At 38.0% G+C, this 23,595-nt stretch overlaps 3 protein-coding genes across 3 annotated transcripts; 1 reads left to right on the top strand and 2 right to left on the bottom strand.

The window, feature by feature from the left end:
* The first annotated feature begins 238 nt into the window (after positions 1–238).
* Positions 239–2,213, top strand: LOC135946074 (uncharacterized). The gene is made up of 4 exons (XM_065494117.1): positions 239–412; positions 539–862; positions 963–1,190; positions 1,363–2,213. The coding sequence occupies exons 1-4, from the start codon at positions 374–376 to the stop codon at positions 1,861–1,863; spliced, it is 1,092 nt and encodes a 363-aa protein (XP_065350189.1). The 5' UTR covers positions 239–373; the 3' UTR covers positions 1,864–2,213.
* LOC135946072 (sphingomyelin phosphodiesterase-like) lies at positions 2,170–6,055 on the bottom strand. Its single transcript, XM_065494114.1, has 9 exons — positions 5,807–6,055; positions 5,176–5,334; positions 4,937–5,113; positions 4,292–4,513; positions 4,013–4,182; positions 3,756–3,950; positions 2,962–3,322; positions 2,403–2,596; positions 2,170–2,343 (listed from the first exon to the last, which is right to left on the bottom strand). The coding sequence occupies exons 1-9, from the start codon at positions 6,029–6,031 to the stop codon at positions 2,205–2,207; spliced, it is 1,842 nt and encodes a 613-aa protein (XP_065350186.1). The 5' UTR covers positions 6,032–6,055; the 3' UTR covers positions 2,170–2,204.
* Positions 6,056–6,176: 121 nt separating this feature from the next.
* Positions 6,177–22,592, bottom strand: LOC135946073 (serine/threonine-protein kinase NIM1-like). Its single transcript, XM_065494115.1, has 8 exons — positions 22,472–22,592; positions 10,073–10,154; positions 9,772–10,014; positions 9,400–9,511; positions 8,783–8,939; positions 8,548–8,723; positions 7,998–8,253; positions 6,177–7,402 (listed from the first exon to the last, which is right to left on the bottom strand). Exons 2-8 carry the CDS (start codon positions 10,137–10,139, stop codon positions 7,076–7,078), a joined length of 1,338 nt encoding a protein of 445 aa, XP_065350187.1. The 5' UTR covers positions 10,140–10,154; positions 22,472–22,592; the 3' UTR covers positions 6,177–7,075.
* Between the last annotated feature and the right edge of the window lie 1,003 nt (positions 22,593–23,595).

The raw sequence follows: 23,595 nt of genomic DNA, 5'->3' as shown, positions 1-23,595 counted from the left end.
ATGAATCAATCTTTTAAGACTTGCAACGAGAGTTAAAGCAATTTCGATTCCAGCCAAATTATTACAATTAACTTCTTTCTGGGAACGTTTTCATTAAGAACCATACTTTCAGATATTAGAATCGCATCCCAACTTTCCTATCGACCACTCGAAGGGAGGAAGTGCGAAATATAGCGCCACTTGCGCACGATACGCCACACCGTTCGACATAAAGCACAATAACGTTTACTGGCAGGTGCAAAGGTTAAGTCAAGAGACGTACTACCTTTACGGCGCTTACTATGACAGTCGGCCTAAAGTCGGGCCGGCAGTCAGGATTCTGGGGGTCCGAGAAAAGGCCGGACTCAACTACTCCACTGAAATTTACTGCCAAATGTGGTTCTCATATGGCCAAAACCCCATCATAGTCAAGGTTCTTACAGTAACAATACTAGCATGGCTTTTAAAAGGTTTTTAAACAACATTGAATATTTAATATTTTTGTTTTAGATAATAGTTTATTGCTCTCATTATTTTCAAATTTCTTCGTTAAATTCAGGTGGACTACATCCAATACCTATTTCGCGACGAGTGGGGCTCTCACGATGAGGAGCAGAAACCGTACATGCTGAGTTGCATGGTGCCCCCAGAATATCAAGGCTCCGTGCCCGACTCGGTCTCCTTGGTCGAAAGTCCATGCGAAAACGCAACAAATAACCTGCGCGTTATCAACAACCGAGCAAAGGGCGAAAAAGAGGACTTTTTCGTTTGTGTCAAATGTCTCAATTTTAAATACACTCCTGAGATTGCCGTCAGGCTCGTCGAGTGGATTGAACTATTGAAGATTCTCGGTGCAAATAAAATTGTTTTTTATGCCTTACAGGTACTTCAAAACTGCCTCAGTTTTTATTTGAAATTTTTAAATTAAACAGTCAGTTAAATAATTGCTAAAGAAATTTGTAAATTAGACCTTTAATTTTCAGATAAATCCTGACATCTCCAAAGTTTTGAAGCATTATAAAGAAACGTGGAATATCGAGGTGATCCAAACCTCTTTACCAGGGACTCTGCCCAACGTTCCTGAATTCATGTACGCTTATCTCTCACAAAGAGTCGAACAGCAGTGTTTCCAGGAGCTGATCGACTACAATGACTGTTACTACCAAAATTTCAATCTTTACAATTATGCAGTGCTGATCGACATTGATGAAGTAAGTGAGAATGAATTCAAATGATAAAAAACTTATACGTAAACTTAAACGTAAAGATATGTATTTCTACTATATAGATAAAAAAATGAAATTTTTGCCTTAATCAATTGAAATTTTAAAAAAATGTTAAATACTCTTTGAAATCAGACTAATAAGTATTTAAAATTCGCAGGTCATTTTGCCCGGAGGGTCGCTAAGGACGTGGAAAGAAATGCTCAAGAAAGTGCCAATTTCGAAGGGACAGAAACCGAGTGACGTGCAAACTTTCTCGGCGCGCAACGTCTTCTTCATGGACGACAAGGAGCGGTTCCCTGACTGGAACGACGACATCCCTCGCTACATGCATATGTTGCAGCACGTACATCGGATGGCTTACTATAGTCACATCTCGATTCGCGCCAAGTCGTTCCACTCGACGCGATATGCCCTAGCGCTGCATAACCACTTTGGCCGGACGTGCATCTCGCCGGAAGGGAAACTATTGGACTGGTGCGAGGGAAGCGTGATCCCCGTCGAGTTAGGCTACCTGCACCACTACTGTGTCAAGAGATCTAAAGAAGAATGCACTTTTGGCAGAGGGCCAAATTCTACTGTAGACAATAACATTTGGAAGTACAAAGACGAGTTAATTGCTGCCACAAAACACGTGTTAACCAGTGTGGGGATTTTGTAGTGCTTTGTTAGCTGTATAAATACTTTAGTGTAGCAGGTTGATTTAAAATAGGTAAAATAGGAAACAAGATTTAAAGCTGTAGGTTTTTAACAGCATTAACAATTTATGTTAAGGTTATTGACCATCTTTGATTAATCGTTTTGGTAAATTATGTTGATTAAAAATTAATAAAAAAAGTTAAAGATGTTGCCTCCTTCATAACTTTTATAAGCTTGTCATTTTACTAAATTTTTTGTGCCGAGTTTAATTAGTCCCTTCTTTGGTTTTTGCGGTTTTTGCAAATAAATTCATAGAAACTACCCTCTCTTTAATTCAAATGCGATTATCTTTTATTTACATTTTCACGGAAGTGGAGGCAAAAGCTGGTCACACACTGTGTAATCAGTTTCTACCGAGGTCAAAATCTTGCAAAGCAGCTTCCTGACGCAGGCTTCGTCGCAGCCTTCTTCAAGGGATGGGTCACCGATCTTAACGTAGTAGCTAAAATTTTTCAAGACATAAACATTCTCTCAGTCAGTGCTATTATATTTTATGACTACCTGTAGTACAACTGGAAGAGCTCTGTGTCGTTGATCATCCTCAAGGTGAGATCGTACATGTCCTGTGGGAAGACGGAGGCGACGCCGAAAGACTCTGTGAAGGTGTACAGCTTCTGCCAATTTGGGGGAACTGTTTCTCCTCCCAGGTTTGCCTCCGTCAGGTTGTAGTACCATGTTTCGTGATCCAAAACTCGCTAGAATAATTTTGAAAGTCGCAAATCAAACTCTACTCTAAAGAAATGCCAAGTTTTAATATTTTAAGAATCGTATTTTTATACCAAGTTTTCACTACGAATTGTTTTTAACTTGATTCTTGGGACATAAATGCAATGTATCATATATAAATTGTTCCTAACAAGCAAAAAATATTTAAATTAGTTCACTTGATTTCACATTTTACAACTGTGTGCATCTCCAAGCAACACGACAAAATAAATCGGTAAAGAATTGATCAAAAATATTAAAATTCATATAAATACAATTAGTATTTAAGATTAAAACCCCTAGAATTAAATACCCCAAAATTCCAAGAAGATGATTAAATATAAGTAGTTCCTACGTAAGATGATCCGTCGTATGCTCCATCGATGTGGTAGATCCTGTAGTTAGGGTTGACGTTGCTGTAGGAGGTGCCGCTGCCTCCAACGAAACCGATTCCAGAGGCCCTCGAAGAATCATTCGGGTCGAAGAACAAGTGGAAGTGGTCGTTGTGCGTATGTCCGTGGAACTGGCCGACGATCGTGTTCTCAAACCTGTCTACAATCCTGCGGAACTCATTGCCCCAGACGTAGTAGCAGTCCGAGTTGCCAGGAATGTGCGACAGCAGGTGCACCTTCTGGTTGGCCTGCTCGGACGCGAGCAACTCGTTCGCCAGCCAAATCAATTCGCCGGCAGGGTCAAACGTCGTGTGCATCAACCAGCTGTTTGAGTTCATATATGAATTAGCTCCTGTTTGTCCTCAAACGTAATGCCTGACAATGCGACAGCGTATATGTATAATTTGGGATTAATAAGTGATTTATTTTAATTTAGCAAATTTGACAAAGCAAATTCTGTAACTGGGCATAAACCTGAACTACTATCATTTATGAAAGACTATACAATCTCGCACCAACCAAAATAAAATTTAAACGTTAACCATATAGAACAAACCAAAATGGCCAATTTTGTTTTCCAGACATTGAAAATTCATTTAAAAGTATAAGATTGATATTTGTGTATATACTTTCAACTAAAAAATCATCGATATCCTATAAAACACAAAAAATACATATTTTGAAGTTGTTTTTAACTATTAATTCAATTTCAGCAACGAATTGCGGGTGTAAAGTAAATATTAGTAATGCAACTTACAAATTGTAGGGGTAGCAGAACATAGTGTTCAATCCAATGACCTTAAGGCCTGGGTTGACCTCGTAAGCGTAATAGCCTCCCTTGAGAATGTTGGCGCTCTGCCCGGGAAGCCATGCCTCCCATTGCGCCACTGCTAACTCGTAGAGCCAGTCGGACGAGATTTCGGGGGGAACATTCATCTCCTCACTTGTGAATCTGCACGAAAATTTTAACAATTAACATACATGCAACTCTCGTGTTTAACGGTCGAGCTTTACACGTTGAGCGGGTGCGGCTCGTGGTTGCCGAAAATTGGCAGCACGGGAACGTTGTATGAGGACTTGAGCTGGTCGTAGAAGAAATTGATAAGGTCTACGTTGTACTGCGTGGTAGTAGCCCACACGCCGTGGTCGATGATGTCCCCGGTGAAGATTACATACGCTAGGTCCTAGGAAAAAATGCTTTTATAGAAAAATAGCTCTAATTTGCAAAAATAAAAAAAGCATTATTTTAACATGATTGCTGGTTACTCAAATTGAGTTATAATACATTCTCACACTATGAGTGCTGGTTTGTTCAAGCAGATTAATGAAAGAGTGCACGGGCAAGTCGCAGTCCCTGTAGTCACCCCAGTATCCGGCGGGCGTCGAGTTGACAGGGGCGCCCTGGTCGACCCTGCAGCACGTCGGTTCGTCACAGGCACCGTTTCCACCGACGCTGTAATTGGGATCGACGTGCATGTCAGTCAGCTGTAGAACCTTCAGCACTGGCGAGCCGGCCTGCATTCCGAAATTAAAATTTAATAATAAATATTTGTTATTAAATTTATTAAATAAGAGCATGGGATGTTATCAGCTCAGAGGTGTTATTAAGGAACTTGGTGAGCTCATAGCCCACGGAATGTGCTGAGCACAGGTTCAAAAATTATAAAAATAAAAAGGGCAAAGGATCGAAAAACTTATTAGGTATTATAAAGAAATATTTTCCAATTTTGCATAGTTTCTGATTTTTCCCCAATAAAAACGTTTTATTGGTAAAATATATTTAATCAAATCTGGAAATCTGGGACAAGGCCCTTCGGTTTAATTTTCAAATATTTATCAAATTTTAAATTTAAAGCTATAAACATGCTGCTAACAATAAGTGATATGTTTTCTTTCCAACTCATTTTTTTCCTAATTAAAGGCATATATAGCACATACGGGAGGCAGCTGGGGTGTCTCTGGTGTTGGCTTGGGGCCGAGGAAATCAAGGTCCAGGGTCCACTGGTAGCGAGGGTTGTCCACCCAACATGTTGGGAAGATGAGGAATCCGCAAACTTCAGTCACAGTAACGGGCTCAGTGCTGTTACGCTCGGTCAGGATGTAATAGAACGTGTCCTGTTGACGTACCAGAGTCAGTTATGGCCTATTTGAGAAGGTCAGCCCGTCTCGACACGTACCACGTACATTTCCAGCACGCCCCTGCACACTCTCTCCGTCTGGACGTTGAGGTCGAGACAAAGATTGACACCCTTGTCCACGATGACCGCAGGAGAGTCTCCGGCGTTGAACCAGCTGAGGAACTGGCTTGCACCGAGATCGCAAAATGCGCAAGTCAACTGCAAGAACCAACCAAAATGTTGTGGAGAATGGTTTTAAAATTTTAATAAAAATTTGAAACGTTAATGACTGTCTAATCAAGAAATTTAATTTGGGCGTTTTAACCCGAACAAGGGTTTATTAATTATTAACTTGAAACCAGATCAAAATTATTTTTAGGCTGAAAAATCCTCACTGATTTGAACCAAGTGGCTTTTAAGTTGGAGCTTTATTGATGAACTGTTCAAAAATCTTAAAATTAACTTTATTGGCCTTTTTTAATAATCCCATATGATGAGATTGAAAGCTAAGTGCTGGTTTAAATTTCACATCAATACACTGATTATTGGTATGACCAAACACTCTATAATTGTTGAAATAAAATTAGATGTGCAACTACCCTGCCAAACGGGCAGAAATTATACAAAAAATCCTATACTAGGTAATTTTATGAAATTAAAATTAAGCTTTTAAAAGACAAGAACCTCATACTTCAATCTTTTGTTTCTCGGACATTCCATCAAAAATTTGAAGTTCAATTGGCTTGCCGTTGGGCTTGAAGGTATGCTTGAGTCGGAACAAATCAGTCACTTGCTCGTCCACCTCTCCAGTCGTAGCCATGGCCTCAATACGGGGGCCAAGAGAAGCCCAGTCGATGGCCGTGGCCGAGCCCCCTCGGAGGCTCGCCACAGTAAGAAGCAAGCCGATCAGTTTCATGATGCCAACTCGAGTGTTTTTTCTCGCAGAAAATCAATCTATAAATCTGCGGTTGTTATCCGTGTCCTCTCTTTATCTTTGATAATTGTTTCAAAACTCCCAAGGACGAAAAACGGATGATTTTTCCTCGTCTAGTAAAAATACGTTCTTCTTAATTAATATCATTTAATTCACCGTCTCTCAGATTATCTAATACACAGCAGAAAAATAGTTTTGAGATCAGCACAAACAAAAGTGTTCGTATTAATATATTCAACATGCTACAGAGCCCTGACTTTCATGACTTTGGATCGTGTGAGTTATCAGCAGGTGCACGCCGTGGGTACGTTTTACATTTTGTGTTATAATCGTGGAAATCACGACGCACCATCACACGCGTCGATAGCAATCAACGGCTCAGTTAATCTCAGAGTTATCTTACAAGGCTTCAGAGAGGGAGTATACAACATAGTATGCTAATATGTAATTTTTGGCAATTTCCAGCTGCAAAAATGACTCTTTCGTAACACTTTTTTTGTAAATTTATTAGCTCGTCTTTAGCTGAGGTAATCTTCATCTCACTTCTCACTGCCATTTTAAAAATTTGTTTGTTCACATTTTCTTTCTATTCTTAACACTACTAGGAACAGTTTTTAAACCACATTAACAGTTCTTTGGGCAGTTTCTCTTTTTCCTTCTTCACCAGAGAAGACTTCAAAAGGGACATTTGCGTGCAAAGTTAATGTTTGAAACCAACAGCTTTGGCAATCAGCAAGATTTGCGGACTTAAATTTTCCTGCTCAACACCAATTAAATGTGTGACCATGTTTTATTTTCCGAAAAATATTTTGGCCAGTAAATTTAAGTTTTTTAAGGCAAGCAGCAAGATTGAAAGTCCCAAAAACTGTGGTTTCTTTGAAAAGAGCTTCAAACATTAACGGTTAACGCAAATAGCGCATTCGCTAACATGGATGGTTTGGGTGTAGACGGCACAAGATTCCCTTCATACTTGAAATGCACGCACGTTGTGACGATTCAATGAGTTCCATGTAAAAATGTCTTGCATCAGAAAATGACGCACGTCGTGGACAGCCGGCCTTTCCTCTTGGACTTGCGAGACGAGAGGCGCGACGAGATGGAAAACTTGCTGGGCGTCGGGCTGGCAAAATCGCGGCCACTCAGTCCGTCCTGGTTGAGGCTGTCGTCTGATTCGCGCTCAACGCGGTGCAGCACGATCCGGTAACAGCCCGTGATACTGCTCTTGGCACCCTTGTCCTCTGCTTCGGCCAGCAGCGCCTCCGACACGCCAAGCTTGTGCAACCGCTTTTTCGCCTCGGTCGTGATCTCACCTATCCGCTCGCTGTCACCACTGTCCAATATAGACGGCTCCAACTGAAGCAAATATAATCGATTTAGAAACTCATTAAATAAGTAAGAAAATAGTCGTTCTAGACCGGTTCTTTTTCCAAATTTAGTCACTAATTTTAATGAGATAATTTCGTATGGTTTTTTTTCTTCAAATATTGTTATATCTATACGCTATTGACAAATGGCGATTTCATATGGCACTTAAACGTATACATGTATCGTCTTCCGTTCAATAGTCAAAATTAATTTACCTTTAACATTTTAACTGATTAACGGAGTGTAATTAAAAAGATTTTTTTTCGAAAACTGTTTTAAACCTAAATTTTACTTAATATATGTGTAATTTGGTTTAAAGACGAAATTATTTGATTAGACGCCTCCACTGATTGAAAATGGTTTATATGCTGAGAAGAATACAAATTTCCCTCAATTCCCCTGGCTTCAAATTTTGATTTAAAATCAATTCTAACAAAAGTCTATAGGATTGCAAAAGGATTTTTCTCATCCTATTTAGCACATATTTATGAGTTAAATACAATATGTATGTTCATTTCCAGGTGAAAAAGTTTTGCGAGCAGCTTGCGATTTCAGTTTTTCTAGTATTCAATTACTATGTTACCTTAGAAACGTTTTCGAGCCAGGGATGCTCTTGCAGTAGTGTTTTTAGTGGTATTCGGTCAGAAGGTAGGGGCATCATGAGGCTTCTGATCACCGTCACACACTCAGAGCTCACGTCTTGAGGGTCCAAAAACTCGCCTTCCAGGATGGTTCTTTTCAGGGCGGCCACTGTGTGCCCTCTGAAGGGCATGCTGCCCGTCACCATGAAGTAGAGGATCACTCCAAGCGCCCAAATGTCCACGTTTGCTCCAATATACCTAAAATTTATTTTTAAATAATATTAAATGTAGTTTGTTAATACAATTTATTTACATTTAAATTAAATACTAAACATAAAATTTAACTGCACATTTTTGGTATATAAAACTTCATTTTATTATATTTCTTAAATCTATAAATTAATAAAGGTTAAGTATTCGTTTAATTATAGTAAATTTATAAAGGTACTCTACCCAAAGATGGATAGCACTTATTAAATGTAATCATGGTACTTTTAAAATGACTTGTGATAACTGTAAAATAGCGGATGACGAACTATTAGTGTCTCATACCATTCGTCTCTAAAAAGCTCAGGGGCAGCGTAGGGCGGTGATCCGCAGAAGGTTTGCAGTCGTTGGTCAGGCGAGTTGACTTTAGTGCTGAAGCCAAAGTCAACCACTTTGATTTGGTTGGCGGAGAACATGATATTCTCTGCCTTCAGGTCTCGGTGGATGAAGTTGCGCTCGTGCTGCTCAAGCAAAACCGTTTAACTTTCTTTACACTCGACGCAGTGACGTGAACAAATACCATGTAATCGATCGCGGAGACGAGTTGGGCGAAAATGGGCTTTGCGTCACGTTCGGCCAGTTTTCCCGCGTTTGTCACTCGCGTGTAGAGCTCGCCGCTGAACGCGTACTCGGTCACCAGGTGAATCCGCGTGTACGTCTCCACCACTTCGTACAATCTGCAAAAGGGAAGAAATCTTTCCACGTTATTGAACAATTTTAAGATATAATATTTAAAATGGGTTTAAATTCTTCTTTGATCATGTGATTTAAATTTATTTAAATTTTTTAATATAAAAGCGAAAAATAAAAGGGGGAAAATAGCTATTCCACAAAAGTTTCCATTATGTCAAAAATACTTAAAAATAATTTCGTCTCATGAATTTCTAGAAGAAACCTTGCGACAATAATTGTTTGCTTGGTGATCACTAGAAGAAATTGGCCAACAATTAGAGCGGAAAAACATTAAAGACGGGGACTTTGAACGCAACCGAAGCGACCTCAGAGTCCCGCAGGTTGCATAAGAGCACTTTTATGAGTTACACGCAGTGGGTGGGAAGTGGGAAGCCGCAAGACGGGCTCGTGTCGCAGTTTAGATGGCCTTGGGCAACGCAACAAAAGAAGATATAGAAAGCTTGCCTAATGATGTTTGGGTGGTTCATTGACTCCAGGGTCTCGATCTCTCTGTCCAACATCTTCCGCGTTTTCTGGTCCAGCTTGTTTTTGTCCAGTACCTTGATGGCTACTCGTTCTATATCACAATAATGGTAAAATAAGATAAGTTTATTTTTAATTTAAAAAAGGAAAAGAAAAATAAATTATGGAAAGCAAAAAATCAATTTCAAAATTTATGATAATGAGAGGCTTGATTTTATCAAAAATATCAAAGCTGTGATGAATTAAGGATATTTTATTTTTTATTTTTAAATCATTAAAGCCAGAGAATCAATCTAATTCTGATTTAGATATCTGAATTAGATTTGAAAAAATACAGTAAATATTTTAACCAACCTTTGGTTAACTGGTGATGCGCAAGTTTAACCTGCGAAAAGTTTCCACTACCAAGCTCGCCGCGGAATCTGTAAAAGCCGACCCTTTTCCCCAGGGTGACCTCTTTGAGCCAGCGTTCGTCGTGGTGCAGGCCGTGCAGCAGTCGTTCGTACGGACTCATGTCGTCCAAAGGGTCAGGGTCCGTGATCAGGGTGGACGCCGGCAGAGCGTGCACCTCGGACAGGAAATTACTACTTCGACGCCCTGGCAAATTGAAAATAACACATAAGTTTCGGCTGATTTTTGCATTTTCTATGCTTACTTTCGTTGTGACCAGGTGGCAGAGGCGGCAGATTGAGGTTGTCCGGCATTATTCTGGCAGCTGGCATTTTCAAACCGTAATGCTGCAACAAAATTGAGCATTGCTGTGAGACCCAAATTTTTAAGCTGTCGGAAGAAAATTAATTTCAATTTGCCCTAGACATTTTGGAAAGAACGAGTAATATCGCACCAATTTAAATATTGCTATGTTGTTTAAACTATTAAATGAGCGAAAATAATGAAACAAAAGCTCTTTATTTTGGCCATTTTTAAAACTTCTTTAAGGATTTCTCATAATTATGTTGCATGACAATGCCTTTCCCTAGTAAAAGCGATTTAAGTATTTTAAACTCTCTTCTTTGGGGTAATAGAAGAAACAACTACTTTAAGGAATCCCTATTTGAGTCAGTTAACAGAGAAAATTAAAATTCAATGAATAAATGTTTAATTTGAGTCCGCTCTGCCTCGATCTTATAATTTCCAGGAAACAAGGTCTTTTTAAAATATGTATAATAATTACACGTGGTTTTCACGTTTCATTTGCCTGTGCAATGTGTGCAGCTATTACGCCCATAGCCCTGCATAAGCTCATATTCACTTTTAGCCCTATTTATTTATTCATTCATTCCGCTATAACCTATTATATGCAAACTGCGGTCCAACATTCCTGAGAGTCAAGCTCACATGTGCGGCTTCAGGCTCGATTCAACAACGAGGGCGTAACACCCTCGGCGTAATCGCGATCAAGCCGCAGCTCATATTCCCCAACGGTCGAGTGTGAGACACAAAATCAATTAGTTAATGGCTCTCATTACGCGAGAGCGGAGCAAAGTTATCCAGCAGTGTGGGTTTTCGGGTCGCCTCTCCGCATTCTCCGTGCGTCTAGTCATGCGATTGGGCCATCAAAAAATAAAAAAGCGCCTGTGAACGCCCAGGGGACGCGAAAACGGCCAGAGAGGAAGCGAAACTCACGAAATAATTGAGCGTGGACACATTTCCATAATACAAGCGAGCGGGAAAATTGGTTCTCTCTGAACGGACAAAGAAATGTATCCAAGAATAATGACACTAATCACGTCAGGGTTTCGTGTATTTTCTGCTTAATAAAAAATGGATTGCGTTGGAGCACACAACATCTGTCCAAGAACTGCTTTTTGTCAGCGTTTGCATTGCTAATTTGGACGGTGCGCGGACGCGTCCACTGTGAATGCTGGGGATTATTTTATGTAAATCCGCCGGCCGGCTAAAAATCAATTCAAGCGAAACGACGTGGCCTCCCCGCACCACCGACAACAAGCTGAGAAAACGCCCAGCAACATATTTTCACTTTCATTGAAAGAATATCCCATGCAAATACGTTGTTCCCTTTTTAAATTCAATTTGATGAAGATGCCAAACAGCAATTTTATTCAAGAATCAATTTACAATTTCACGCCCCCATAACCAAGGTTTTGATCGTTATATCCAAGTTATTTTTCGCAATGTTTTTTAAATAATCTCTCCTGTAATAAGTACAACGGCTCATCTATTTAGTCTATACTTTGATAATTGTAAAAATCTCAGATTTAAAATTATTGCATTGGAAATAATTTATTTTAGTAACAAAACGTCGTATAAGCTTTTATCAATTAGTAATATAAGTTTAAATTTAAACTTTTTCCCAATACGTGAAATCCAGTTTTTATTTTGAAAACGAAGAACGCTTGCTCAAGAAGAAGGTCAAAATAATTATTCTGACGTAGAGAAAAGCGATATCGGTAAACACTGTTTGGACGTATATATTGCATGTAATAAGCAGACGAAAAAAGTCTTGATAAGGTTTCCGTCAGTAAAATCGACAAATAATCCACGTCTCGCAAGCATCTCGTGTTTTTTTCACTGTATATTATCGCACGAAGAGTAACAAACATAAGTTTTCCGCGCCGTAAAAATGCCCCAGCCGAATATTAAGTTAGATTTACAGCGCACACTCGATAGAAAAAATATGTAGATTTCCACGGAAGTAAGTTATACGACCCACCGTACCTGTATATATTATTAAAATTTTCTTCTTAAATTAAGCAAAGATTTGAGACTGAAATATTTGACAAGGAATAAATTAAAAAATTCAGCTGGAGTACCACCCATTGATAGCAATTTGTACGCGTGTTGTCGGTTGAAATACCACCGAAAATTTAAATCAGCGTTCGCACGCGAACATTTTCCGCTTCACAAGAATCCGCGATATTTCGTTTATTGCGACAAGTTACACATAGCGAGAAAGAGCAAGGTCATGCCCGAATCTGGAGGGCAGATCAATCATTTTAATTAGCGTGAAAGCGCTCGACACCACTTTATTATGTGCTTTTATCGCGCAATTTTTCATGCACGCGCGTGTCGATTAAATTAAACGCGCCGCGTATCGTCGTCGATCTCGTAATTACCCTTTGCAACGCACTCGCTCTGGATTAGGGGCCGAGAGTCGATAAGCGTTCGACAGACATCAGTTTGAAGGGAAGCAGTATTTTGATGGGTCGTTAGCGAATCGGGACTCCAGGCCCTTTTCTCTTCTGGCTGTCCGCCAGTTAAAAAGCGTTTTTGTTTCTCTGGCACCAGACTAAAGTAGTAACCGATGCTCCAAATAACTACAAGAGAAGCGAAATTTCTGCCAAAATCTCACCCATATGTCGTGAATTGATCGAGTTTAGTTTGTCATCAGATATGAATTTTCTTTGGTCTACGCTGTTACATCAGCCTACCAAAAATTTGGCATACGGGAAAAAGTTTAGAAGTATAAATCGTAGAAAATGTTTTAGCAAAATTATTACAATTACTTATAATTAAGGCAATAGCCCACAAGCCAGGGAAACTAAATGTTGTCACCGATTTGCCTTAATTACAAGTAATTGTAACAAACTTTCAAATCTTTTTTACGGTTCAAATCAAATTAAATCTTTTAATTATTTGTAAAAGTGGCTTATTTTGTGTTTATTCGTAAATCTCTCAGATGATTTGATTTTTATACTAATTTGTTACTAATGGCTATAGCCATCTTTAGAGGCTGGGTTCAAATTAGCTTGATTCCTAAAAAAACAACCTCTCAACGTTTTGTTTACAAAAACGCGTGAAAATTCAACTGCACTCGTCGTGTGTTGAAAAGTGGTAAAAATTTAGAAATATGATCAGTGCGAGTTGTGATTTAAAGTTGCGTAAAAACGCGCGTTTGATTGGGTCTCATAACATTGCTCAATGGAAAGAGCTCAAAGTTTGGAGTGCATACTCGCTGCTGACACACACAGAATTTCCGGGAGAGTCGGAGGGATGTGAGCCGAAATGTTCTAAATATTTGTGTGTCGGCAGCGAGTGCATTGCGATTCGAATCAGAAAACAAATAAACGCACAGTCTTTCTATAGATTATGCTGAATCGGCACAAGTGCATGCAAAAAACGCAAAAAATACAACTTTATTTTAAGAAAGGTTTTGCCGATTGTACAATGTTATTGGACTACTCGAACGTGCGTTTTTCGCAATTTCAACCTTTTTATTCGTCTAGAACAACTTGAACTGATATTATTCCCCAAAATTTCACCATTATGTTATTCGCAACAAGCACAGTTTGATTTTCACGTGCTATCTATAAATAAAAATTTGAGGGGTCGGTTGAGAGGTCGAGCTAACTTGAACCTAACCAGCGCAGAGCTAACTATACCAACTGAAAATTAATATTTCATATTTTTAATATTAATCCGATATTTTTAAGAATTATAAATATTATTTGGCGTTGTTTGTTTCCGGCAAAGTCTTTTTAAATGTAATGAAAGAATGTGTCGTTTTGTTTGTTCTTGATATAAGTAACAAAGAACTTTTGCTTTCGCTTCCAATTTATTGTAAAGGTGTCACCATGTCATTATCGCCACCGGCGAAGGCTGCTTGCGTACGTAATTCTGCCAATGGGTTTTGTAAGATCCAGCTGAAGGGTGCAAATTTGCTTGTTCACACCACTCCAACGGCTTCCATGGCTTATTATGTTTTTATTTGTTGCTCACAAGGCTTAAAAATTGTGACACTCAGTTTGTCACTGCCCTCTGTTGAATATAATTTCTGATGTGCCTGTGCAGGAAAGCAGCAGCTTATGAAAATTCATGATTTCTCTGATTCCCAAGCGGGTCAGCTGACGTCACTTCTCTTCTAATGAAATTCAGCACTTTGGAATTAATGAGACATGCCATTTTATTTTACTGCCCGCTTCAAAGATGAACATCAAGCATAACGAGCCTTTCCAAAGGGAGAAACGGATTTTACACTCATTTGAAATAAAAAGTGACTGAATGTGTAGAAAGAATGAATAATGTCAAAAATCAAATAAAAAATTAAATTTCACAATTTTAACATAAGAATGGCAATTTTCTCTTCGACTTCAAAATATTACAACATACATTTATATTCCCATCTGGTATTTTTATTGTGCTTTCCATAAAAAATTATCAAATGGAAAACAAAATACAAACTAGCAGGATTTGTTTTGTCAAACTTCTTTCCTTGAAATTATTCATGAATATTGTATATTTCATCGTGTCCTTTCCCACTGTTATCAAAATTGAAGAGCATGAAAAATAGAACATAAAATCAGTGTCAGCGGGGCAGACGAGGCACACGGAGAATGTGTGTCAATGCCATGTTCGCGTTGGTGGGTGTGCGTGGCGCAATTTTCAATCTGGCGGTCATTTGCAAGCAAATTGCGCGGTTGGAGCTGTATGAATAGTTTATCTTGTTTGGTCCACCTGGCTCGGTGTGCAGGTGCGCGCGCGATCGATACCTCTCTTTTTCTCTGCCGCATTTATATTATATTGAAGCGCGCGGGTGGACGGGTGAACGGGTGAGCGGGTGAGAGCGAGCGGAAAGGGCATCTCGCGCTGCTTTTTTCTTTCCTCGCATTGCGCTCTGTTTGTTTGTATGTGTGTGCGCCGGGAGTAACGCACCTGGCCGAGAAGTGAGACACAGAGCCCCTCCCCGTTATTTACAGGTGTGCGCACAATCTTTCCAGCTCGCCACTCTCCGTGATTGGATATATTGAGTAGCTCTCGCCAAACAACTCTTTCCAATTCAGCAAATGGAAGAACGTTTTCAAATAGATTTTATTTTATCAAACGGTTGCGTATTTATTTTCTCCCAAAGAGCAGGGAAACGTTCAGTTCGTGGAAAGATTCAATGCACTATTCAAAGGGTAGCAGCCCCATTCAAAAAAATTTTATGGGAGACCTTCTGTATGCATTGTTGATTTTACAGAAGTCACACAAGGTTGAAACAATAAAAATTTATTTAATCAACCAGCTTTATTCAGATTAAATATCAAATGAAATTTAAAAATTTTTCGTAAAAAACATTTTTATTGTTTAGGATCATACTGATTGTTCCTGGGCTTAAAGAATTGATTGTAATGTTTGATCACGATAAAACCAATAGTTCGATTACTATTTGCTCTATGATAATCAGTAATTTCAAAATGAAAAAAGATTCCTAAAAAAGTATTCGAAAGTAAAATTAGCATTGCTATTAAAACAATCTGATTTAGAAAAAACTGTATAGATTGAGACATTTCTGTTAATTTGCCATTCTTTTAAACAATTATCAAACTTAAGTAAATAAGATTCCGTGGTATGCCAACAATTGTAAAAAAAATAACACCATTAATGATAATCGGAGTAATTTCTTTGTAAAGTGCGTCACGCAGGTGTTGATTGTCTCCAATATTATTTATTTTTCTTCATTGATGCCCATTGATTCGTCTGACTTGACGCGTCATTGTCCTGGATTCCGTGACTGACCGATTATTTCAACTCGACAATTTTTATTTCGGTCCACATTATGCGGTACTATTTATACGACGCCTCTGAAATCATCCCTCCAGCGCTGCTGGCTGTGGATGGAAATAACAGACACGAGCCATTGGCCGAAAGACAGTATTCACAAAAATGTGATCTAAAAGTAGAAAAGCGTGCGCGATGTCACGGATTCAGTCTCCATTCAAGGCTAGACACATTCAAATGACGAATGAAGCAAGCAGGATAGAGATTTATTCTGACTGGAAATAGATTTTGAAGAGGAGTTTGAGCTTGTTTATCGTTCGATGAATGTAATTTTATTGTAAATCAATACCTTTAACGTCATCCGCGATGAAAAACGTAATACTTCGTCTGTGTAAACCAAAATAGGCTTTGCGTTTTATTTTACCTATTCTTGACACTGTTAAATCTCTTAGCCTTTTCCTTTAAAACTTGTTAAAAAATTAATATTTTATTTTGATTTTCCTCATCCCATAATCATTGTTAGTCCGTTGAATAACCTCCAATTGTAGAAAATTTAATTCACTGATTAATAAAAAAATCGGTTCTATTGAAAAATTGAAGAAAAATTTCAAAATAACTTTTAAATTACTCTCGGTCTTTTATATAGTAAGGAATTCAAGGAGATGCTAGGAATGCCTTTCCCTATAAAGCTAGGACATAGAGAACTATAGAAATTAACATTATTTGCATAGTTTGAGACTAATTAAAACTCATGTTTGGCAAAACCTAAAAAAGGATGAAAATCAAAGTCTTGTCAAACTTTTCCACTTGAATGCAAAAAGTTGATCTTAAAATAAACTCCATGATTATTCTCCTGCATTTTTCAAATAGTTAGTTTCTGCTTTTTTTCTATCCTAGAACAATCTAGAAGGAAAATTCCGTGATCCTCAATGATGACGGCTGTAATGCAATTGTAGCAAGAAAAATATCATTGTACGTTTCTCTTGCTCAAAGTTTTCATGATAAAGTTATTTGTAACAACTTTATTTTAGACTCTTGTGCATGGGCGTTGTTCCTATTTTCGGCGTCTGAATAAACTCAACGTGGCTTCTTTCTTGTGGTGACTGACGCACCCTTTAATGTACCTCCTCATTCGCAAAAACGAAAACAAATATACGCACACGTTTTCTAGGGATTATACGGAATCGGCACAAGTGTATGCTAAGAATACAAATCTATTTTGAGAAAAGTTCGGCCAATTGTGCAATGTTATGACTTTCGAAGCGTCGGTGCGACAATCCGTGACGCAGTTGCAGAGAAATTGATTTCGGATTAGGTGGATGAAAAGCATGAAAGTGACACACAAAGGGGAAAAGAGTCATTTGACTGGCAACGCACGCCATTAGCAGATTTCGCTCACCGGCTTTATATTCGCTTTGATTGGATTGCAAATGCGCTAGAATGGTGGCCTCATTATTTCTACACAGGTTCGCTTTCAGCTCTTCTCAGCATGGGTAACCATAATTAAAACCGAGTGAATACAGCTAACGACAAGCTCTGTATCGTATTTGAAGATTTAATTTGAAATTTAAAAAAATGATCTAAATGAAAGCAGGAAGTTCTGAAAATAAAAAATGAAAACTGTGTGTGAACTTAAAAAATTATTCAATATCTTCCCATTGAGATAAAGTAAAATTTTAGGTTATTAAGTTACTATTACGAAATAGTAGAGCATATATATAACGATATAGCTTCGAGGAAAATGTCCAGCGTTTTAATTATAATACATTATAGATTTGATTGATTATTATATCATTAAAATATTTCAGCCGATTCTAGTTTTATTGAAAAAATCTAGTTTCATGTTGTTTGGTCGTTTTTGCTGGCTATTGGAACTGGAAAAACATATATGTATACGAAGTATGCTGAGTTTAACCTATACTTTTTTGGCGTACAAATATTTCAAATAATTTTTCTCAATATTTTTCACCCTTGTTCATCTTAGAAAAGGTCTCAACTGTGAGCTAAATTTATAACAAAATGCTCAACCTTTTCCAGTGAAACCTCTGAATAGCTAACTCAAATTAGACGCTGAAACCATGCAAAAGATTGCTTATTCTTTAAAAACAATTAGTTGTAGCTTGGAAAATCGCAAGGAAATAATAGGGAATAGAGTCACAAACCATCAAAAACGGCTATACATGGAGCGTAAAACCGTCTATTAAGAGTCCTTGCGAACGGCACTTCTTATGACCACTATATAACATTGATTTTCCCTGTAAAAATCATGCGGCAGTGGAAAAATGGGATAATATGGACAAATTCTTGACAGTATTTATTCTAATTTCGCATATGAACAGTAGACACAGCAGGATCGGTATCCATTGTTCGATTGTTGGTTCATTGTAGAATTATCTTTTGTTGTCTGTTTTAATCATACCAAAATAGTCACAAGAACAATAATTTGATTCAACAAAATCGAGCCAACTAAGGGATGTCGGTTCATGTGTCTCAATTGTTGCCTGTATGAATTAATCCACTCTAAATACTGAAAAGTAACATGCTTTGGAATTTTCTTGTTTATTTGTGGTGTTTCTCATTCCACAAGTTGTCCAAAATGACAAATCAATCGTATTACCACTGCCTCTTCTAGAGCCTCTCTCTCTCTGTTCTTGCGTCACCGGATAATAATTGTGACTTGCGCTTACATGGTCTTTCAATGGCATTACAATTGTCCGGTCGAGTGGACGCTGTTGACTCTCAATAATGACTGTCGATTCGGTGCGTCGTGGGCACAATCAGCGGCGGTTCCCAATCGGCTGAGAGCGGATTACAAGTGACACGAGTGTGTCACACAGGGGATTTGCACCGACTCAATTTCCAATTCCAACTCGCTACAAGCCCACCCAGCAGCGAGATTGCCTTTCGATCCCCGTTGGAGAGGAAAAAAATACATTTAGCCGCGATCGAAGCAGCAGGAAAAATGCATTTCCCAATCAGACTTTCCGGGAAGGCTGCACGGTTCCTTGAGTTTTCAATCCTTGGGAAATTCTTTCACTCTCGCGGCCGCATTTTTCGGGGAATGACAAAAGCGTTTGTTTTGTCAATTTCCTGATTGAATGTGAATGCAAGAGAGCACACGGGAATTCGATTAAGGTTTGCTTAAGCCCGAATTCATGTAGCTAAAACGATGCCTTTAGCATATGATATAGAAAAAGCATTATCAAAAGGCTGATTGCACCAAGTTGAAAATTTCTTTCATTTGACCGACACTCTGATTGATTATTTTTTATCTCTGTGTATATAACATTATCTTACAACATTTGAGTGTTAATAACACATATTAAAAAGTGAGTGAAACTGACTTTTTAGAGTTTTTAAAAAGGAACTCTTAACCGTTGAAATTTGGGGATTGAAAAATAGTGGAATGCATTGGTTTTTGGCAATGAAAAGATGATTCGGATATTTAAAATTTATTCCATCAGAGAGCTCAGAACCCCCTTTAATTTTTCGTTAGATTAACACAAGATACATATTTATTGCTGTAGTAATTTTTTTCTTGGGCGTTCTGTTAAATAATATTGTCAAATTCTAGATAAAACGGATCGAATAGAAAATTACTCTTACTAGCGCAGACACAAAAAGTACTGTATAAATACAAACACTCCCCATCACACCTGTTTCCATTTGTTCCTACCTTGTGAGATGTTAATTTATTAGGTAAAACTAGAGCGTACAATATGAAACTGTTATATAGCTCCTTGTCGGAGAGTACCAGAGAATTTTTCAAGTTTGGTGCTATATACCACTTGAGGAATAATTTGCAGCCGAATATATGTGTTTAAATGAGAAAATCAATGCATTTCAAGTGAAAATTGAAGAAAATTTCTTCAAGATTTATTGAACATTTAGACTCGCCCTTCTTTTTATTTATTTACGTCCAATAAATTCCCTGAAGCTAAATCACTCCCATTATTTGAACTAAAACGCCTTGTAATTTTATTTTATTTAACTTTCATAGCATTGAGAAAATTATATAAAGATTTTAAACTAAAGAGACAATATTTCGGCACTTTTTTCATTTAAAATAAATTTCTCAAATTCATTTTAGCCAAGCAGAGTATTAAATTTACATTGGATTTGGTTTTGTTTTGTTTTCACACACTCTCATTTCCTATGCGGTCAGTTAAAAAATACAAAGAGGGGCATCACACAAGTTGTGGTTATCAAAAGCTTTTGTGATAATACATAATTCATTCATTAGGAAGTTAAATATGCAGCTTGTTCAGTGCGTGCGGGGTTCACGAGAAATGAACAAATTTCCAATGCAAATTCAGCTATCTGCACACGCACCACGTTATTAATTTGGCATTTCGTGTGTGAATTTATAAGGCACGATATGTGAGCTGAGACGGATCTCAAAATGGGAGGAGGACTTGAATATATCAAAGTGCATAAATATAGATATGAAGGGAGGAGTCGATTATTTACTCATATTTTCAGTTGATTTTTAAAATAGAAAAAAAATACATGGATTGGATTACCACCCTGCTCATAATGATTTTTGGGAAATTAACCTGATTCATTCTCCAATTCAAACATAAGAAATTCTAGCTGAATATTTTTATTTACGAACTCTGGTTGAACTCAATTTATTTCCGAGATGCTTTTGAGGTCGACTTGACGAGACTAGAGTCCTAAAATAACATTGCTAATGCTAACCCATGCCTTTGCATCAGAATAATAATTAAGGTGCATTTATTGCGCTCAAAGCACTACCAGCATGGTGTGGTCTCGTTCTAAAAATATAACAGCGCTCAAGTGCAGCCTTGCGGCCGATGTATAGTCGCGAGGGCGCTTACTTATTATGTATTTGTATACACGACTGAAGCCATCGCACAGCGGCTCAATTGGAAAATTATAGCGAAATGAGGTACCCCTAGCGGTGCCAATTTGCCCGACCGACGATGTTGTACGCAAACGAAACGCTCTTTATTTATTTTTTTAACCGGAAATTTTCCACTCTGAGATTAAATTGAACGAAAAAGGAGAAGCAGAGTAAATGTAATTATGAAACTCAGCCGACGATGAAAAGGAGTTCTTCCCGCGCTCTCATTCAGTCTTTGTGCAGCAAAAGGAAAATAATTTCGCATGAGCTGGAGGAGCAAAATTAAACCGGGAAGAGCTTCAGACTCACTTTATATCTGTGTGTGCGCTGGTCGGTGCCGCGTTTAATTTTATTGCCTCGAGACAGGCACACGGAGAGTGAGAGGAGAGAACGCAAGGGGAAGCCATTCGTTCGAGGGGCAGTGAGCCACTGATAAAAATGATAACCAGTAGTGTCCAACCCAGCAGCGCCTATCTATCCAGCGACGCTCGTCGTCGTAGCAAGCGTCACACTAAATGCAAAGAGGCCAGAGTTGATAAAATTTTTATTAACTTTACAATGCTGTGCCTATACCGCCTTCTGTTTTTTTTGTTAGAATAAATTTGAATTAATTGGTTTGCTTGAAGCTTAACCTTAAAAGCTTTTTGAGACGCCAAATAAATAAATAAAAAATAACCAAACTATAAAATAATCATTAAATTTGTAGATTTAAAAGAATTTCGTGAAATCGTGTGACATAAATAGATAAAATTGTCTTATTTTATGATAGCCAACCTCAAGGAAGTATCAAATGGTTGCAATTCATTAAAGAGGTATGAGATTGCGTTTTCTGAAGAAATCTTTTAGCATACATATTTCGTAACAAATATTATCGATATTATTCTGTAAATTTGGAAATTAGTGACTAAAAAGGTTCGTTTGCTAATTAAAATACCGAGCGCTCTCTCCCGACTCAAAATCATATTTGATATCCAAACATAGAGTTTTTCGTCATCTGGCACGAAAAAATAAACAATTATCATTAATTAATTTGTGTGTAAGGTAAATCTTAAATGTACCGAATTTCAGTCCAACATGAAGCAAATGACCTCATTAGGCTTTCAGTGTTCTGTTTAAAAAACAAAAATTAGTATTGAATCATCCCTACCATAAAATTGTGAGAATTAACTTGCTAACAAATAAATCCTGTAGTCTCTTTCTGTAATTCCATTTCAATGCAATTAATTTTCCATGTTAAACAAACCTGATCTTTCTCAGCTCTGCAACTGAAATATAAAAAACTATCAACAAGATCTTTTACACAGGCTGGATTTTGCTATTAATTGAATGATAAAATAAACAAAATAAAACATTTTGCACCAATGATTCGTTATTGTGTTGATAAACACTCATTATCGACAATTTGGATGAATTGTTGGGCAGTTATAATGCACATCTGGATTAAAAGGTTTTGACACTTCCCCCACGCTAGAGGAAGAATCTGCTCCTGTGATGCGCAAAATTGAGAGCGCGGCTCTCGTGTCAAGTGCAAAGGTTGAATCAATTTGCCGACATCATAATCACTTTTAGTGTCTCCTACTACGCACCGAATTTCCCTCGCGTTCCAGCCAATAAAAACGCCAAAAATAAAATAAAACACAAAAATACGACAAATAACATCAAAATGTCCCTCCGATTTACGCAAAAATTGGCGAAAAAAATCAGGAGATAAAAATTAAACGATGTCAAGTTGTGCCATCGACTGACCTGAGCTGCAGACGAGGGTTGCCCACGGGGTGTGTTTGTGTATGTGTTTTCGGCCGGTCACTAGGGTGTCCACATCACAGCGCTTCTGTCCGGAGGCAAGGGAGCGACTGGCGGCCAACCGAGCCAGCCACCGGCACCAGCCAGCCAGCGCCGGTCCCGCGGCCGCGACCGGCCCTCCATCTACACTCGCTGACTCCAGCTGCGCTTGGGTTCGCGACCGGCACACAGCGCCCCTAGAACGCGCCCCAAATACAACAAGGGTTGCCCGATTGTTTGGCGCCAATTTTCACCCAAAGCATAATTTTGCCGGTGCAGAAATACGTATTACAAACCTTACATAAATTCATATCGTGGTCACCGAAACTTTATCCTTTTTATCATTGTGGACCCAGTAACATCAAAAGGGACCATACATTTATGAGCGAATTTTGCTATACTCTGTAAATTGTCTAATGGAAAGTTAAATGAGTTTAAAAAATGTTTTAATTTGTAGTGACATTCCTCTTCATTCAGGTAAACGAAAGGAATTGGTTGATTTACTTACTGATGGTATCGGGACCGAAGAATTTTATTTTCAAATTTGGAAGATGCGAACTTATAGGGTGTTTGAAGTATTCTGGCCAAAAACCCTAAATGAATACATAAATATCAATAACTAATATTTAATATACAAAATTGAATTGACTATGGTGTGAAATGGCAATCATAATAGTTTTACAATGCAAGAGTAATTTTAATCAAAACAATTTTGTTGCTGTTATCTATTATGTATAAGAGATATTGGAAATCCTCAAAGGTACGTAAAATCTCTTTGTGAGGATTCCTAATTTATTTTATTTCACGTATTGGCAAGTATAAGAACTGGTTCTGGACCTTCTAATATTTTGTTATCAATTAAAACAAGTTTTTATTTATTTCATCACATTGGGGGAAAAAGAAAAAATTGTGCTCATGAACTGTACGTAAAAGAGTTTTCAAATGATAATAAAAAAGAAATTTTGATGATCACACCAGTGAAAGTTATTTGAAAGAATTCGATATATTAATTTTTTTGCATTCCCTCTTTAAACGATAATAATAGCTCCTTTTCAGTTGGGTCTCAGGCACCAAACGAAATAAGGGAT

The sequence above is a fragment of the Cloeon dipterum genome, chromosome X (genome assembly GCF_949628265.1).
Source record: "Cloeon dipterum chromosome X, ieCloDipt1.1, whole genome shotgun sequence".
Classification (NCBI taxonomy): Eukaryota; Metazoa; Arthropoda; class Insecta; order Ephemeroptera; family Baetidae; genus Cloeon; species Cloeon dipterum.
This window is presented reverse-complemented; position numbering and strand designations above follow the sequence as displayed.

Coding starts and splice junctions, on each gene's coding strand:
- LOC135946073 (XM_065494115.1), bottom strand. CDS start 10,139: ATGCCAGCTGCCAGAATAATGCCGGACAACCTCAATCTGCCGCCTCTG. Junction 10,015..10,072: donor GCCACCTGGTCACAACGAAA/GTAAGCATAGAA, acceptor TCAATTTGCCAG/GGCGTCGAAGTAGTAATTTC. Junction 8,254..8,547: donor GAGCTTTTTAGAGACGAATG/GTATGAGACACT, acceptor AATAAATTTTAG/GTATATTGGAGCAAACGTGG.
- LOC135946074 (XM_065494117.1), top strand. CDS start 374: ATGTGGTTCTCATATGGCCAAAACCCCATCATAGTCAAG. Junction 863..962: donor TTGTTTTTTATGCCTTACAG/GTACTTCAAAAC, acceptor TTTAATTTTCAG/ATAAATCCTGACATCTCCAA. Junction 1,191..1,362: donor TGCTGATCGACATTGATGAA/GTAAGTGAGAAT, acceptor TAAAATTCGCAG/GTCATTTTGCCCGGAGGGTC.
- LOC135946072 (XM_065494114.1), bottom strand. CDS start 6,031: ATGAAACTGATCGGCTTGCTTCTTACTGTGGCGAGCCTCCGAGGGGGC. Junction 5,335..5,806: donor CCGAGAAACAAAAGATTGAA/GTATGAGGTTCT, acceptor TGGTTCTTGCAG/TTGACTTGCGCATTTTGCGA. Junction 3,323..3,755: donor TTCTGCTACCCCTACAATTT/GTAAGTTGCATT, acceptor GAACTCAAACAG/CTGGTTGATGCACACGACGT.